Source organism: Pan troglodytes, chromosome X, assembly GCF_028858775.2.
Source record: "Pan troglodytes isolate AG18354 chromosome X, NHGRI_mPanTro3-v2.0_pri, whole genome shotgun sequence".
Taxonomy (NCBI): domain Eukaryota; kingdom Metazoa; phylum Chordata; class Mammalia; order Primates; family Hominidae; genus Pan; species Pan troglodytes.
In genome coordinates this window covers 7,231,560-7,247,237 of record NC_072421.2, presented here as the reverse complement: position 1 = coordinate 7,247,237, position 15,678 = coordinate 7,231,560, and the positions used below count along the sequence as shown (strand labels likewise).

At 40.2% G+C, this 15,678-nt stretch overlaps 1 protein-coding gene across 1 annotated transcript in view; it reads left to right on the top strand.

Moving 5' to 3' along the window:
* LOC465476 (uncharacterized) overlaps nucleotides 1–15,678 on the top strand; it is a 323,593-nt gene that overhangs the window by 232,881 nt on the left and 75,034 nt on the right. Inside the window, exon 4 of the mRNA XM_063803878.1 lies at nucleotides 13,046–13,227. Coding sequence (XP_063659948.1) covers nucleotides 13,046–13,162 — 117 coding nt within the window. The 3' untranslated portion in view covers nucleotides 13,163–13,227. The remainder of the gene's footprint in view (nucleotides 1–13,045; nucleotides 13,228–15,678) is intronic.

Here is a 15,678-nt window from a genome sequence, read left to right as displayed (position 1 = left end):
GTAGGGATGTTGAGATAATAGTTTTGTGGAAGTATTCAACGGAGGAAACACTTTAGGATGTTTGTGCTTTACCTTACTGGCCGGGAAACTTTGATCTTTCCTTTTATGCATGCTTCCTCAGCCGTAATTTGATTTCCTTTAAGCAATAACTTCAGCCCCAAATAATCAGTCATAATAAAGGGGCTTGCCGACAAACACTTGCTCATAAAGACTTGTACTCACATGCACAGAACCCAATTAAAGCAAACTATTATCAGTTTCCATCCTTCATGCATCGCTAGTGATATGCAAGGTGTCACATTTGATAGGCATAGTCAATCATGGCTGTCCACTTGGGGCCTTCTTATGGTCCAGAAAACAGACACTAGTGCAGTGAATAAGACATGGGTTTGGGGTTGCTAATGGTTTTGAATCACTGCGCTTCACTTGTTTTCAGGGAGGTTATGGTCGCAGTTAAGTTCACAATTCACATGGCCAAGACAATTCATAATGGAAAGCTGCTAGTTGTCCGGAGATCAATTTTCTTTTGGGATTGCTCTGGAAAGCTCTAAACTCGCAGTGAAATCTGCTGATGTGCATAGCTACAGGCCTAATTTCAAGGAAGAAGAGTCACCCATGAGGGGTTTCTCACCCCGTTCTCTGGAAGGACTGAGAATCATTATATCACAGCTTTTGACATGGTATGGGCTTGGTTGGTTATACCTCTAAGTCATTTTCTCATTTATTCAAAGAGTCCAATAGAGTAGATATAAGGAAGCAGTTTTTCCTGTATCTCTTGCGTTTCTGCCTGTATTGCAACCAGAGGTGCTGACAGCCTGTATTGTGCACATCCTTTTCAAGCATGTGTGTTTATGTAAAAGCCTTGGAAGATAGAAATGGTGTCGTCCTTTAAGCCAAATGGTAGGTTTCCTTATTTACCAGTTCAATGAATATCTCCCCCTAGAGAAGTGGCCATGTAGGCTTACTGGTCATGATAAGTATTCAGGTCAGGTCCCTAAGCACAGGGTTCATCTCCTGTAATGCAATCCACTGTAGGCAGGCATCATCCAGCCCTTTACACAGCCCCCATGATGGTGGGTGGGAGGAACTGCAGTTAAGGAAAGCAGCACAAACACGGCTACTCTGCCTACTGCTATTACTGTGTGTAGAAACTGTCTTTTGTCTCTGACCCAGAGGATTTGTGTCTTCTGCCAACATCAATGAAGGTCTAGCAGGCTAACTTGTTAGCCTGAAACTAGGATGAAATTTCAGATCCTTCACAGTACTTTACAAAGGATCCCAACTAAAGAGCAAAATGAAATACAATTACAGTCATGAGCCACGTCACGACATTCTGTCAGTGACAGACCACATATACGATGCAGATCCCCTAAGATTATAATAGAGCCGAAAAATTCCTGTCGCCTAGTGACAATCCCAACCCTTTGTAGGCCTAGACAAAGTTATGTGTTTGTGTTTTAGGTTTTTTTTTTAAAGTTTAAAAAGTTAAAAAAAAATTAAAGATAGAAAAAGCTTATAGAATAAAGATATAAAAAAGATTTTCACACATGTGAATGATGTGATTGTGTTTCAAGCTATGTTTTTATAAAACAGTCAAAAGCTAAAAAAAAAAAAAAACCTAAAAAGTTTATAAAGTAAAAAAATTGCAGAAAGGTAAGGTTATTTTATTATTAAAGAAAGAGGTCGGGTGTGGTGGCTCACACCTGTAATCCCAGCACTTTGGGAGGCCGAGGTGGCAGATCACCTGAGGTCAGCAGTTTGAGACCAGCCTGACCAACATGGCGAAACTCTGTCTCTACTAAAAACACAAAAATTAGGTGGATATGGTGGTGGGTGCCTGTAATTCCAGCTACTCGGGAGGCTGAGGCTTGAGCCCGGGAGGCAGAGGTTGCAGTGACCCGAGATTGCACCACTGCACTCTGGCCTGGGCGTCAGAGTGAGACTCCATCTCCAAAAAAAAAAAAAAATTAAAGAAAGAAAAGTGTTTTTTAAGTAAATTAAATGTAACCTGAGTGTACAGTGTTTATAAAGTCTGTAGTAGTTCACAGTAGTGTCCTAGGCCTTCACATTGACTCATTACTCACTGACTCACCCAGAATAACTTCCAGTCCTGCGAGCTCCATTCATGGCAAATGCCCTATATAGGGGAACCGTTTTTTATCTTTCTTACCATATGTTTACTGTACCTTTTCTATGTTTAGATATGTTTAGATATATAAATACTATTGTGTTACAATTGCCTGCAGTGTTCAGTACAGTAACATATTGTAGAGGCTTGTAGCCTAGGAGAAATAGACTAATCGCACACAACCTCGGTGTGTTGTAGGTTATCACATCCAGGTTTGCATCCTAATGACGCCTTTCTCAGAGTGTGTCCCCATCGTTAAGCAACACATGACTGTATTATGAATCCTATATGAATATACATATGCTTTTTAAGCCAGCTTCTGTAGAGAAAGAAACATTTCCTCTAACAGCTAGGTTTTTGCTGGTTGTAGCTAATAACTCCAGTATTCCATAGTCTTTTCCATTGATAGCCCCAAGTTCACTGGTGGAGGGAGAGAGATGGGAGTAAGGAGGATAATAGGTAGTAGGAAATCAGGAGAAGGAGAGGAAGTACATACACAGTGGGGTCCCATTACATCAAATGATATATTTAACGTCCAGCCAATTTCAAGTCTTTTCTTAAATACTTCTGAGGTTTCCAGGGTTTAAGACTGCCCCCACCCTATCCTTTCCTATCAACTTGTTTTCTATTCCTCATAGCAATCTTTACCGTCTTTTCTTGCCTCAGTCTGAACAGGCATTAGCCATGGCTGGGGTTAAGAGCTTTGGGAGTGGGCATCCAAGCAGCAAGCTGCCTCTACTGTAGATGGTGGTCCTTCCAAGCAGGGATGCAGGCAAAGTGACAAGGACATGAAACTACATTCTGTATTGCTCAGCTTTGCTTGACCAAGGTTGATTGAAAGAAGCATCATGTCATTGAGACTCTTTAATCCTTTTATGTGTACTTTAAATGCATTCCATCATGACTCCTGCTATGGTTCGAATTTTTGTGTCTTTCCAAGATTAATGTTGGAACTTAATTCCCAATTAACGTTCAGTTAATTCCCAATTAGTGACACTATTAAGCAATAGTATTAAGAGATGGGGGCCTTTAGGAGGTGATTAGGTCATGTGAGCTCCATCCTCATGGCGGGGATTAGAACCCTTATTATGAGGCTTGAGAGAGCAAGCTTATCCCTTTTCTCCCATCCTGTCCCGTCTGCGATGTGAGGACATATTAGGTTGGTGCAAAAGCAATTGCGATTTTTGTCACTACTTTCAATGACAGAAACCGCAATTAATTTTGCACCAACCTAATAGTCTGTCTCCTCTGGAGGACACAGCTACAGGGCACCATTTAGGGAGCAGAGAGCAGCCCTCACCAGACACCAAGTCTGCTGGCTACTTAATCTTGGTCTTCCAGCCTCCAAAATTGTGAGCAATAAATTTCTACTCTTTATAAATTACCCAGTCCAGAGTGAGTGCTATAGCTGCATGAACAGACTGAGACAGTTACATTCCTGTCAAATGGGCCTGTGCCCCTCAACTTTCTCCCCAGGCTGTTACCACTGGCAATGCTAAGTTAACCACGTGTAATTCTAAGTCCTATTTTCACATCCGTGTGTATAAGAGAGAAAAGACTTTTCACCCATTGCAAGGCTCATGGCTGAGGCACTTATAACAAAAATCAGATTAGCAAGAAAAAATCAGACAGATCGGTTTAATGTAAGTTTTACATGACATGGGAACCTTCAGAAACAAAGCCCCAAAGAAACAGGAAAAACTGTCCATTTTAATGCTTAGGTTTGGTAAGCGGCAACAGTTGTATAGAAGTATAATTGGACAAAGGCGGTGGGATCTAATAGGAGTAAACCAGGAGGAAATGTAGGAAAGCCTGTTTGTTGACATTCATCTTGTCCTCCCTGTGTCTTCAGACAGGACATTTCTTTACTCTGGGTATAGGGAGGACCCCTTTGGAATGAGTCATGACCTCTTTTCAGAGGAAGGTCAACTAGGTTTTATGGCCCACTTCAGGCAACTTTTGAGGAGGGGTGGGGGAAGTTTTTTCTAGTATCTATGGCCGGCTTCTGCTGTTTTCCCAAGTGCCAAGTTTCCATATTTTGGGGAAGTGTGTCCTGAACCCTGTCTCATTATAAAATAAAATTAGCATGGATGGTGAGGGCATTCTGCTGCCTGGGAACTTGGGTGGGGGGTACATACGTTTCAGCTTCAGTGGGATCCTCTGTTCCCTTGCTGTAACTCCAACCATGTGCTTGGCCAACCTCACTCTATTGGTCTTAAGAATATACACATTATTTTCCCCCTCCTTGTTATTTTGTTCTATGTCACCAAAAGGTCTTAGACCCACGTATACCTTTCTCTGAATTTGCTGACTTCACATAGGCTTGAAATCAGCCTGCTGACTCTTCTCATTCATCCAATGCAGTAGGAGACCTCTGTGCACAACACTGGCCACCTACGTACCACAGCATGACATTCTCTCCATTATTTATTTGATGACTTGAGTCCCACTCCCACTCAAATGTTTTTCTCAACATTTTATTATAAAAATTTTCAAATATCCAGAAAAGTTGAAAAAATTGTCCACTAAACAGCTATGTGCCTGTCTCCTGAATTCTACTGTTAGCGTTTCACTAAATGTGTTAGTTTCTCATTGCTGCTGTCTTGGGTTACCACAAACTTTGGGGCTAAACAACACACATTTATTAACTTACAGTCCTGGAAGTCTGAATTCTGATACAGCTCTAGCAGGGCTGTGTGTTCCTTTTTGGAGACTCAAGGAAGAATCTATTTCCTTGCTTTTCTAGCTTCTAGAAGTATCCCGCATTCCTTGACTTACTGCTCCTTCCTCCACCTTAAAGCCCACAAAGCAGAAAAGTTGATAGAGTCCCACCCTCAATTCCTCTCCCGTCTCCCTCTTCTACTTTAGTGACCATGTGATTACATTGGATAATCCAAGATAATCTTTTCATCTCAAGGTCAGATGACTAGCAATTTCCATTTCTTTCATAACCTTGGTTACTCTTTGCAGTATAACCTAACATATTCGCAGGTCTGTGGATTCAGACTTGGGCATCTTTAAGGGACCATTATTCTGCCTAACACATTATACTTTTTCACATATATATTATTTTTCTTTTCTTTTCCTTCTTCTTCTTTTTTTTTTTTTTTTTTTGAGACAGAGTCTCTCTCTCTTACCTAGACTCAACCTCCCTGGCTCAAGCACGCTTCCCATCCCAGCCTCCCAAGTAGCTGGGACTACAAATGTGTGCCATCATGCCCAGTCAATTTTTTGTTTTTTGTAGATACAGGGTCTCACCATGTTGCCCAGGCTGTTCTTGAACTCCTGGAAACAAGCAATCTTTCCACTTTGGCCTCCCAAAGTGCTGGAATTAAAGGCATGTGCCACCACGTCTGGCCAACAAATATATTCTTGTGTCAATCCTCCACAACTTTATCTATTGACCATCATTAATATATTTTAAGATAAATTGCAAGTACCTGTAAATCTCCCCCCAAAATTTCCACCAAGCTTATATTTAACTAGAATTTTACATTTGTTTACAGGTTTTTTTGTGTGTAAATTTACGTACAATGTAATGCAGAAATCTCAAGTCTACATCTGCTAAACAAATGCTCACATGTGTGTAACTCAGGTCCCTATGGAGATGTAGACCATGAAAAGCACCCTAGAAAGGTCCGTCATGCCGTCTCTTAGTCAATCATTGTGCCCCACCCGTTATGTGAATATTGTTTAACTATTTTCCACCATGAGTTAGCACATAAGTGGAGTTATACACTTTATTTGAAGGAGTGTCAGATAAAATACACTATGTGTAGTTAAATGTGGATTTCAGATAATCAATGCATATTTTTAGTATAAGTGTGATCCAGGAAATATTTAGAACATATGTTGAAATGTATGTATTACCTGTCTAAAATCCAAATTACTCAGGTGCTCTGAATTTTTATTTACTAAATCTGGCCATCCTATGTGTAAGGCTCTTTGTCTGAGCATAAGATGATTGAGATTAACTCATATTGTTATGCATACCAGTAGTTTTTGATTTTTATTTTTTGCATAATATTCTGGTCTAGGATTGACACACATTTTATTTGATCATTCTCCAATCGATGGATACCTGGACTGTTTGCAATTTAGGATTATTATACTTATAAAGTCAGTGTAAACATTTTTGTACAAATTCCTCTGAGTGTATTTTGAGGTGAAATATTTTTATTTCCTTCTCCATCTACATATCATATCCATCATTCTATCCATCTATGTATGTTTGTATGTCATTATCTGTCTATTATCTGTCATCTGTCTTCCTTCTCTGTCTACCTATCTACATCTGTATATATCTATCATCTATTGTCTTTCTCTATGATCTATCTATCATCTGTCTATATATCTTCTGTCTCTATTTGCTGATATATATCTATCTTGTATCTATCAATCATCTACCTTTTTTCTCTACCTATCTCTATGATCTATCTTCTCTATCTCTATGATCTATTTATCTATCTCTTTCTATCTATGTTCTATCTTCTCTATCATCTATCTATCATCTGTCTATATATCTTCTGTCTCTATTTGCTGATATATATCTATCATCTATCTATCAATCGTCTTTTTTCTCTATAATCTATCTATCTCTATGATCTATCTTCTCTATCTATCTATATCTATCTACTTATCTATCTATCTATCTGTCTATCTACCTACCTATCTATCTGCCTACCTAGGTATCTTAAATAAACAAAACTTCTACCCTACCTCTTTGATTTTTCCTCCTTCTTTCCTTCCCTTCACATCCTATATCCAATCGATGCTCAGGTTGTGCTGCCCTACCTATTTTCTCCCTAGCTAACCATCAGCGCTCCAGCTTGGGGGCCATGAGCTCTTATTCCTGGCCTGTCTCTCACTGCTTCCACTCATCCTCCCTTCTTTATTTGTTCACACTGCAGACTCAGTCACTTTTGGCAATAAGAAACACCTGCTTTTTAAAAAACCCTCCAACAGCTTCCCATTAAACTTGGGACACAATGCAAATTCCTTCTCAAGACCCCAAGGTCCCGAGTGACCCACATTCCCTGCCTATGGCTTGAACCTCATCTGTTTCTACTCTTCTTGCTCACTAGCCTTGGACTGCACTGTTGCTTCTTCTATTTATTTATTTATTTATTTAGAGACAGAGTCTTGCTCTGTTGCCCAGGCTGGAGTGCAGTCGTGCAATGTCGGCTCACTGCAACCTCTACCTCCTGGGTTCAAGCGATTCTCCTGCCTCAGCCTCCCTAGTAGCTGGGATTACAGGTGCCTGCCACCACACCCTGCTAATTTTTGTATTTTTAGTAGAGACGGGGTTTTGCCATGTTGGCCAGACTGGTCTCAAACTCCTGACCTCAAGTGATCCGCCTGCCTCAGCTTCCCAATGTGCTGGGATTACAGGCGTGAGCCACCGCGCCCGGTCTCTTCTGTTTAATTAACTGACAAATCCACCTTCTCTGCATCTGCATGGCTCTTCCACTATTCAGATGGTTTAGGTATCATCTCTCAAAGAAACTTTCCCTGAGCGTTTGTCGAGACTATACCCTCCACATTTATCTCCTTACTCACTGTGACCCTTTATTTCGTTTTGTGGATTTATTTTCCCCTTCAAGAGAAATAGCAAAGTGATAGAACTAACTTTTAAAAATATACCTATTTACTTGTTTTTTGTCTTCTTCTGCTTCAATGTACAGATGCTCCTCGACTTATTTTTATTTTATTTTTTGAGACAGGGTCTGGCTCTGTTGCCCAGGCTGCAGTGCAGTGGCACGATCTCGGCTCACTGCAACCTCTGCCTCCCGGGCTCAAGTAATCCTCCAGCCTCAGCCTCCCAAGTAGCTGGGGCTACAGGTGCATGCCACCATGCCTGGCTACTTTTTTTGTATTTTTTGTAGAGATGGGATCTTGCCATGTTGCCCAGGCTGGTCTGGAACTCCTAGGCTCAAGGGATCTGCCCACCTCGGCCTCTGAAAGTACTGGGATTGTAGGTGTAAGCCACTACAGCCAGCCCCTTCTCAACTTATCATGGGGTTATATCCTGTCATCATCAGTGGAAAATATCATGAGTCGAGACTGCATTGGATCCATCTAACCTACCAAACATTGCTCAGCCTAGCTGACCTTAAACTTGCTCAGAAGACTTACATTTGCCTACAGTTGTACATAATCATCTAGCACAAAGCTTATTTTATAATAAAGTGTTGACTATTTTATGTAACTTATTGAATACTGTCCTGAAAGTGAAAAACAGACTGGTCGCGTGGGTGCTCAAGGTATGGCTTTTACTGAATGCATCTCGCTTTTGCACCACAGTAACACTGAACAATTGTTAAGTCAAACCATAGTAATTTGGGGGTCTCATAAGAGAGAGACTTTCTCTATCATTTCCATTGTCTTCTCCCCCCGACACTTTGAACAATTATCAGTGGAAATCTTTTGTTATGAAATAGAAGAACATAAAATTTGAGGTTATATATTAATTAGTATTTTTCTTTACTAAGCAGAGGCTTTGGGAACAAAATTACAGCCAAAATGTCAGAAATTATATGGGTCTGCTTTAGCAGTCATGAATGTATATTTTTCTAAGCTTTTGGCAGTGACTGCAAAGATAATCCTTGAGTTCAAAGCTTAAAATAAAAGCAAACAATTTACCCATATGTATATAATAAGTTCAAGTATAAAAGTCAATTAGTATTTAAAAGAAAGTAATTAATGACCACAGTGTCTCATCCTCAACAGATAAGAAATTATGTTCCAAATTTTGGTCCCAAGTAATTGTGCTATAAAACATCAGGAAATTGTGAAAAATGTGCCAGGGAAAGATAATTACCTACAGTTGCATTAAGGATTGTATCAATTGGATTCGATTCAGCAGTAATGCCACCTAATTTTTTAAAAATAATATTCTACAGCACAGAAAGCACAAAAGCAAAACACAATATGACAAGAGACAGAGAAATGTGAAAATTGTCTTCAGCAATGGCATAGCAATGACCCTCTTCGCTGGGTGTCTGCCTAAATAGAGTTTGGCATGCAATGCATTTTGCTAGGTGATCTGTACCAATGCACACAGCTACCAATAGCAGAGACACAGATGTTTCAGCTTCTATTTAGCAGCTAGCCCAAGGTCTAAAGGCTACATGTTTTGAGGGTAATAGAAGCAAGGAATTTTATGTTCTCTTGTCATAATTGATATTGTGGGGTTTTTTTAGGCTATTCAAGATTCTGACTATTCCTTGGTTAATTTTTAATGGATTTTTGAGTGGCCCTCAAATCATTTCGGAGCTCTGTCTACTGAGATGAAATCACAGACTTCATGAACCATGGAAAATTTAACCAGTGACATGCTGGTGAGCCATTGTTAAAATCTTCCAATGTATTAATAAATCAACCGGAGACAGAGACAAAGGTCGGGGGGTGGGGGGAGAGACAGAGAGTGACAGAGAGAGGAGAAAGAGAAGTTCAAGACTGAACATGAAGGATCGAAGGATCTCTGGAAATGCCTCCCAGAGCAGTAAAGAGGAAAATATTGAAAAAACAAACAAACAAATAAACATGGGTTTTGAAAGAAATAGAAAAAGTTTCCATTGACTTTTAAAGATGTAGAATGTGGTGATGGAATATTTTATAAGATACTGTGGAACAAATACCAGGGGTATGATGGATGTAATTCAATGCCAGCTATAAGCAAAAAGAGGCAGTAAAGGTAATATGGATGGGTGAAAAAGAGATGCCCAAATTTTCAAGCAGATTGGATAGTTTAATCTGATGCTCAGAAGAGTGAAATGTGCACTCCTAAACTTTTGAAAGTTTGAAAATACAAAGACTCAAGGTAGCATAGAATGTTTGCAATACCTGACATCTGAGCTAAGACGTGTTACCAACACAATGCCCCAAAAGAGTGGATGCTATTGCAGAGAAAAGGGATTCCATACAAAATAACAGACAACATTCATTCAGAGGGTTTCTTTTTCTTCTTTTCTTCTTGTTTTATTTTTATTTTTTTGAGAAACTGCTGAAAATTTCACTCAGAGGGCTGTAATCTGTGTAAGACAGGTCTCTTGAACTGAGATACTACTATTCTTCATGTGGGACTCATGATACTAAGAAAACAGATACCCTGTGGGTTTCTTTGCTAAGGTCTGATTCTGCTTCAGGGTTTGTAAATCCGAGACCCAGGACTGAGTATGTCTATCCCACTTCTGTGTTCCTGGTGCCAGGCATTCTGTTGGGCACCTAGTGGATGATTCATAGTTATTGAAGAAGTGAATGAAGAGTGAAATGGCACTGAGTTGACTATTAAATGAGTCCACAAGTGACCTATAGAGTCAATGCCATGAGGTTTTAGAAGGAGAGAGAACAGCACATTGAGTATTACTGGAGGTGGTTGGGCTTGGTGGAGACCTTACATAATAGTTGAAATTTAGAGAGAAATGACCTGAGTCATTTCTCAGACAAGAATGAGCATGGCATGTTCAGGTTCCATCATACAGGACCTCAATGCAAGTGGAAGAGAAAGCCTCTCATTAACTTGAAAAAGAAAAGCATACATTGGGCAAGAATCCAGGGCCCTACCAATGCCTTGCCATCAAACCCATATCTGTTTATAACAAATGCTGCCCAATTTGTCTTTACATGTCAAATGGCTTCCTTATAAAGTTGCTGGGATTTTTTTGGTAATGGTGATAGGGATAGAGAAGATATAAGAGTGACATATTATATAATATGTTTGCCATACTGCTCACTGCTTGTTGGAACATATTTAGGAAAAATTAAGTTAAAGCACCAGTTTATATAAAAGGGAATTAAAGTGGTTTTTTTTTCTTATAGTAAACTTACCTAATGATTATGTTTTAATGGGAAGAAATAGAAAACGCGCAAAGTATGTGTAAGATTGGAATGCCATCCGGGGAGATAACACAATTAAGGTGCAAGAAATGTCAATTTCTATGAAAATGAAAACCATTAAAAAAGAAATATAATTTGAAGAAGAATGTTCAAACATTGAAATGTGAAATCTCTTGGAAACGAATCCCTGGGTAGTAAGGAAATTAGCTAATGGATTTTCTTACCTGTATGGAAAGCATTTGCAGAATAGAAGAATCTTAAAAACAAAATAAAATCACAGGTAATGCAATGTAGTTTGATTCAGTAAATTTAAGTAGGCAGCTATATAGAAAGAACTACTTCCAAAACTAGCTGGTGGTGACTATAAGCCACAACACATTTTAGGGAATTACCAGAATCAAATCGAATCAGAAATAATGAATTACTCATTGATGTGTTCAAAGGATGACAGTCAATGTGATCACGTGCGTCTCTGAGAGGGGAATTAAATTTAGTTATTCATGGAAATCATGTAAAAGATAACGTCGTGGAAAGATTCAGGGTTCTGGTTAGGGCTTGCTGAAGATGCTGTGTAGCGATTGCACTGGGTTATGTGGGGATGGGGGTTTTGAGTTTTGCCTTTAATTCTTTCCCTGAATTTGTCTTTATGTTCCTTGCCCATCCTTGCATGTGCATTATGGTGTATGCAATTGCTACCCTACAAAGACCTTCTTAGGTATTTATGATCCTGTTGAAAATGAAAGGCTTGTCTACACAGGTTGCACATTCATTTTCACTCTGCAGCTTGCGAAGATTAATCATTGATCTGACAAAAACAGTGTTCCAAGGAGTCAGGGTAACTAGGACAATGTTTGGATAGATAACATGTTAAGGAGGATTTTGACAACCCATCAGGAAGCAAGTCTGTATTACTGTTGACTAAGAAATAGCTTTCTCAAGTCAAAGAGACTAAAGAAGTGGCTATACCCCTCAGATGCTGAGTGAGACAGAATTTATAGGACAACGAAGATGAACAGGTAATTCCTGCACCTTGGGTAAAGATTGCTGATGGTGCCAGTGCTTCAAATCTGGTTTCCCTTCCGTAGACTCTCCACCCTCTCAGATCTAGTAAATCAGTTTCCTGACATGTTCCAGGAGTAAGACCTAATTCTGGAGGGATGCCAGCCCTGACATCCAGGATCTATGTTGCTGAGAATGAATATGTGTCCCATAATGTCTGTTTGTATAATCCAATGCACACAACCAAGCAGCATAAAGCACAAACAACATTTGCACCCTGCTTGCAAATATAAGAAATGAACAACAAGCCTCAATTAGACTCGAATGATGTGTACATGATCCAGTGACCAGAAGACGTTGATGTGAATGTATTTGTAAAACTTCTGCTGGAGGGCATCTAAACTAAAAAACAGAGACAATTCGCATGGTGGTTAGTTTTATGTGTTAACTTGACTGGGCTAAGAGATGCCCAGACAGCTGTGAAATGTATTTTGGGGTGTGTCTGTGCTTCCAGAAGAGATTAGCATTTAAATCAGGAGAATGAAGAAAGAAGATCCATCCTCACTTATGTAGATGGGCATCATCCAATCTATTGAGGGCCCGTGTGGAATAGAAAAGCTGAAGAAGAATAAATCTGCTCACACTTCTTGAGCTGAGACGCCCATTTTCTCTTGCCCAGGGACACTGGCACGCTTCATTCTCAGGCCTTCGAACTTGGGCTGAATCATACTATTGGCTTTTCTGCTTCTTCAGCTTGCAGATGGCGAATTTTGAGACTTCTTGGCCTCTACAACTGCATGAGCCAAATTCTGTAATAAATCTCTTCTTATATATCTCTCTCTTTATAAATAGCTGTTTTCTCTGGAGAACCCTGATTAATACAATTCACTTCTGAGTCCTAATGGGAAAAGCACAGTTATCTCCAATATTCCACAAATTAAAAGTCCATTCATGACTTAATTTTTCACAAATTGAAAACATCACCACTCGTGTTCATTGCCTAATTATTGACTGGTGATTAGTGTGTACTCCTTCCCGGGACTCACGAAATCCGGTGTTCACTAAATCCTTCCATTACAGGAAAGAGGTCTCGATCCAGACCCCAAGAGAGGCTTGTTGAATGTCACACAAGAAAGAATTCGGGGCGAGTCCACAGTGCAAAGCAAAAGCAAGTTTATTAACAGAGTAAAGTGGTGAAAGTACAGCTACTCCATAGACAGAGCAGGGCGTTCCCGAAAGCAAGAGGAGGAACGCATCCACCGGTAGGTACAAAACTTGTTTATACATAAAATAAAAAAAAGATCATGGGGAAAAGTGCTCTGCTACAAGGGTTTGTGATAAAGGATTAATTTTCTTTATTACTACATTCTGCAAGAATCAATATTATTATCTTTAAAGCAAAATTAGGAGTGCTTCTGTTCTCAAGATATAGGGATATTGGACACTCCCAATTCTGGGTCTGTTTACTAAACATTATCCATCTGTTCCCTTAACTGTAAACATCTAGAGGCTAGGAACACCTAACTTTCTGGGAATGCAGCCCAGGAAGTTCCAGCCTCATTTTCCTAGCCCTCACTCAAGATGGAGCCGCTCCGGTTTGCTGCATGAGGGTGGGAGTATGATAATATGTGCAAGACCTTAGGCCAATCTGTTTGTAAAAGATGCCAATGTTCTTTGCAGCAGGAGAGAAATCACGGAGAAATGATCTCATTCTCATAAGGCAAACTCAGACTTCCTGGTGAACCAACTGAATCTCTTCCTTTGAAAATGCTGGCTCACTTCATTGCACACAAAGCAGAGAAAATACATTAATTAAAGTTCCTACAAGTGTTACTTTTCAGACATTTTTAAAGATGTCTAGGTGACTGACATCTTCTAGACAGGCTGTTGGGTTTTGGAAGATTGGACACCAGGGGAGACCAATCGTATGGTGGAGGCCATTGCTCCATGTGCCCAGAGTATTGTCAGAAATCGTAGATGTGGTTATTTTATTTTATTTTATTATTTTATTTTGAGATGGAGTCTTGCTCTGTAGCCCAGCCTGGAGTGCAGTGGTGCGATTTCTGCTTGCTGCAACCTCCACCTCCTGGCTTCAAGTGATTCTCCTGCTTCAGCCTCCTGAGTAGCTGGGATTACAGGCACCTGCCACCACGCCCAGCTAATTTTTGTATTTTTAGTAGAGATGGGATTTCACTATGTTGGCCAGGCTGGTCTCAAATTCCTGACCTCAGGTGATCAACCCACCTTGGCCTCCCAAAGTGCTGGGATTACAGACGTGAGCCACTGTGCCCGGCAATTAGATGTGTTTTAAAATGTATCCAGGGATGGAGCTGTACTGTTCACAGGCAGGGTTTGTATTTAGAAAGGAAAAGGGAGAATCAACTACTAGGGCACCGGAATTTCCCGTCCTGGCATGAACCCAGGAGCACCCAATACTATCCGTGTTTCCAGGAGTTATGTCCACATTTCTAGCACTCTCCGATTTAAGCCCATGAGCCTAAATTATGTCTTAGGCAGTGTAGACACGATGTGGTTTTATAGGCTCTTAAACGTTCATATGGATAATTCAGAAAAAAAAAATCCTCTTGAGAAAAGGACTCTGATAAGCGTTTCTCTTCACCAGGTTTGCCAAATCCAGGCAACACGGTGTCAGGTATGACCCAACCTGCTCAGGTACATAACCACCAAAAGAACAGAGTTTCTCAGCCTTGGCATTAGTAATACATTAGGCTGCATAATTCTCTGTTGTGTGCATTGTAAGATATTTAGCAGCATCCCTGAATCAATCCTCCAATAATCTAACAATTCTGAAAGTCCTAAAGTATTCCCAGGCATTGCTAAGGATCCCCTCTCTGAGAACTACTTCCCTAGTGGAATTATTTCCCCTGGAACTTTACAAAGGAGGCAAAGGATTTACTTAGGCTCATTAAAGCACTCCCCAGAAAGAGACTTCTATGGAGTCCATGACATGCAGTTTCTGTTCTGAAAACAGAACCAAAAGCCAAATCAGGATTTCAGGTGTAGGCAGCTCAAAAACATACCTTTGATCCTTCAGAGGATTCTGAGAGGCAGGAACCTACCTGTTCCTTGTTTGTCCATGAATTACTTTCATCTCTGGGTCCAAAATTGGGAGGGAAAAAGTGTTTTGGAGAAGTTGCATGTAACTTTATCCCAAGAAGTCATCATGTGACACAGACTGATCATGTCAGAATGATCATTAAAAAAGAGTGCCGTAATGGGTGACCCATGGCCTTTTAGATGCGTATCCCTTGAGAATGAATCAAGTTTATATTACCTGGACATATTAGAATATCAGACCCATAAAAGTTTGATGAATGAATATCTTTTACCACCAAGTCATGCCATGGTGTGATATGTGATTGCTGGTGTGATATGTGATTGCTGTTGCTGTTGTTATTGTTGTTGTGTGTGTGTGCATGTGTGTGTGTGTAGCTTGGCCAATGAATAGTATTTCATCCTAATAGGTAATATTATAATGCTGTCCTCCCTCTTACTTGCATTTTTGTTGTTTTTGTTTTTGTTTCTTTTGAGACAGAGTCTCGCTCTGTCACCCAGGCTGGAGTGCAGTGGTGCCACCTCCTAGGCTCAAGCGATTATCCTGCCTCAGCCTCCTGAGTAGCTGGGATTACAGGTGTGTGCCACCACACCTGGCTAATTTTTGTATTTTTAGTAGAGGCGAGGTTTCACCATGT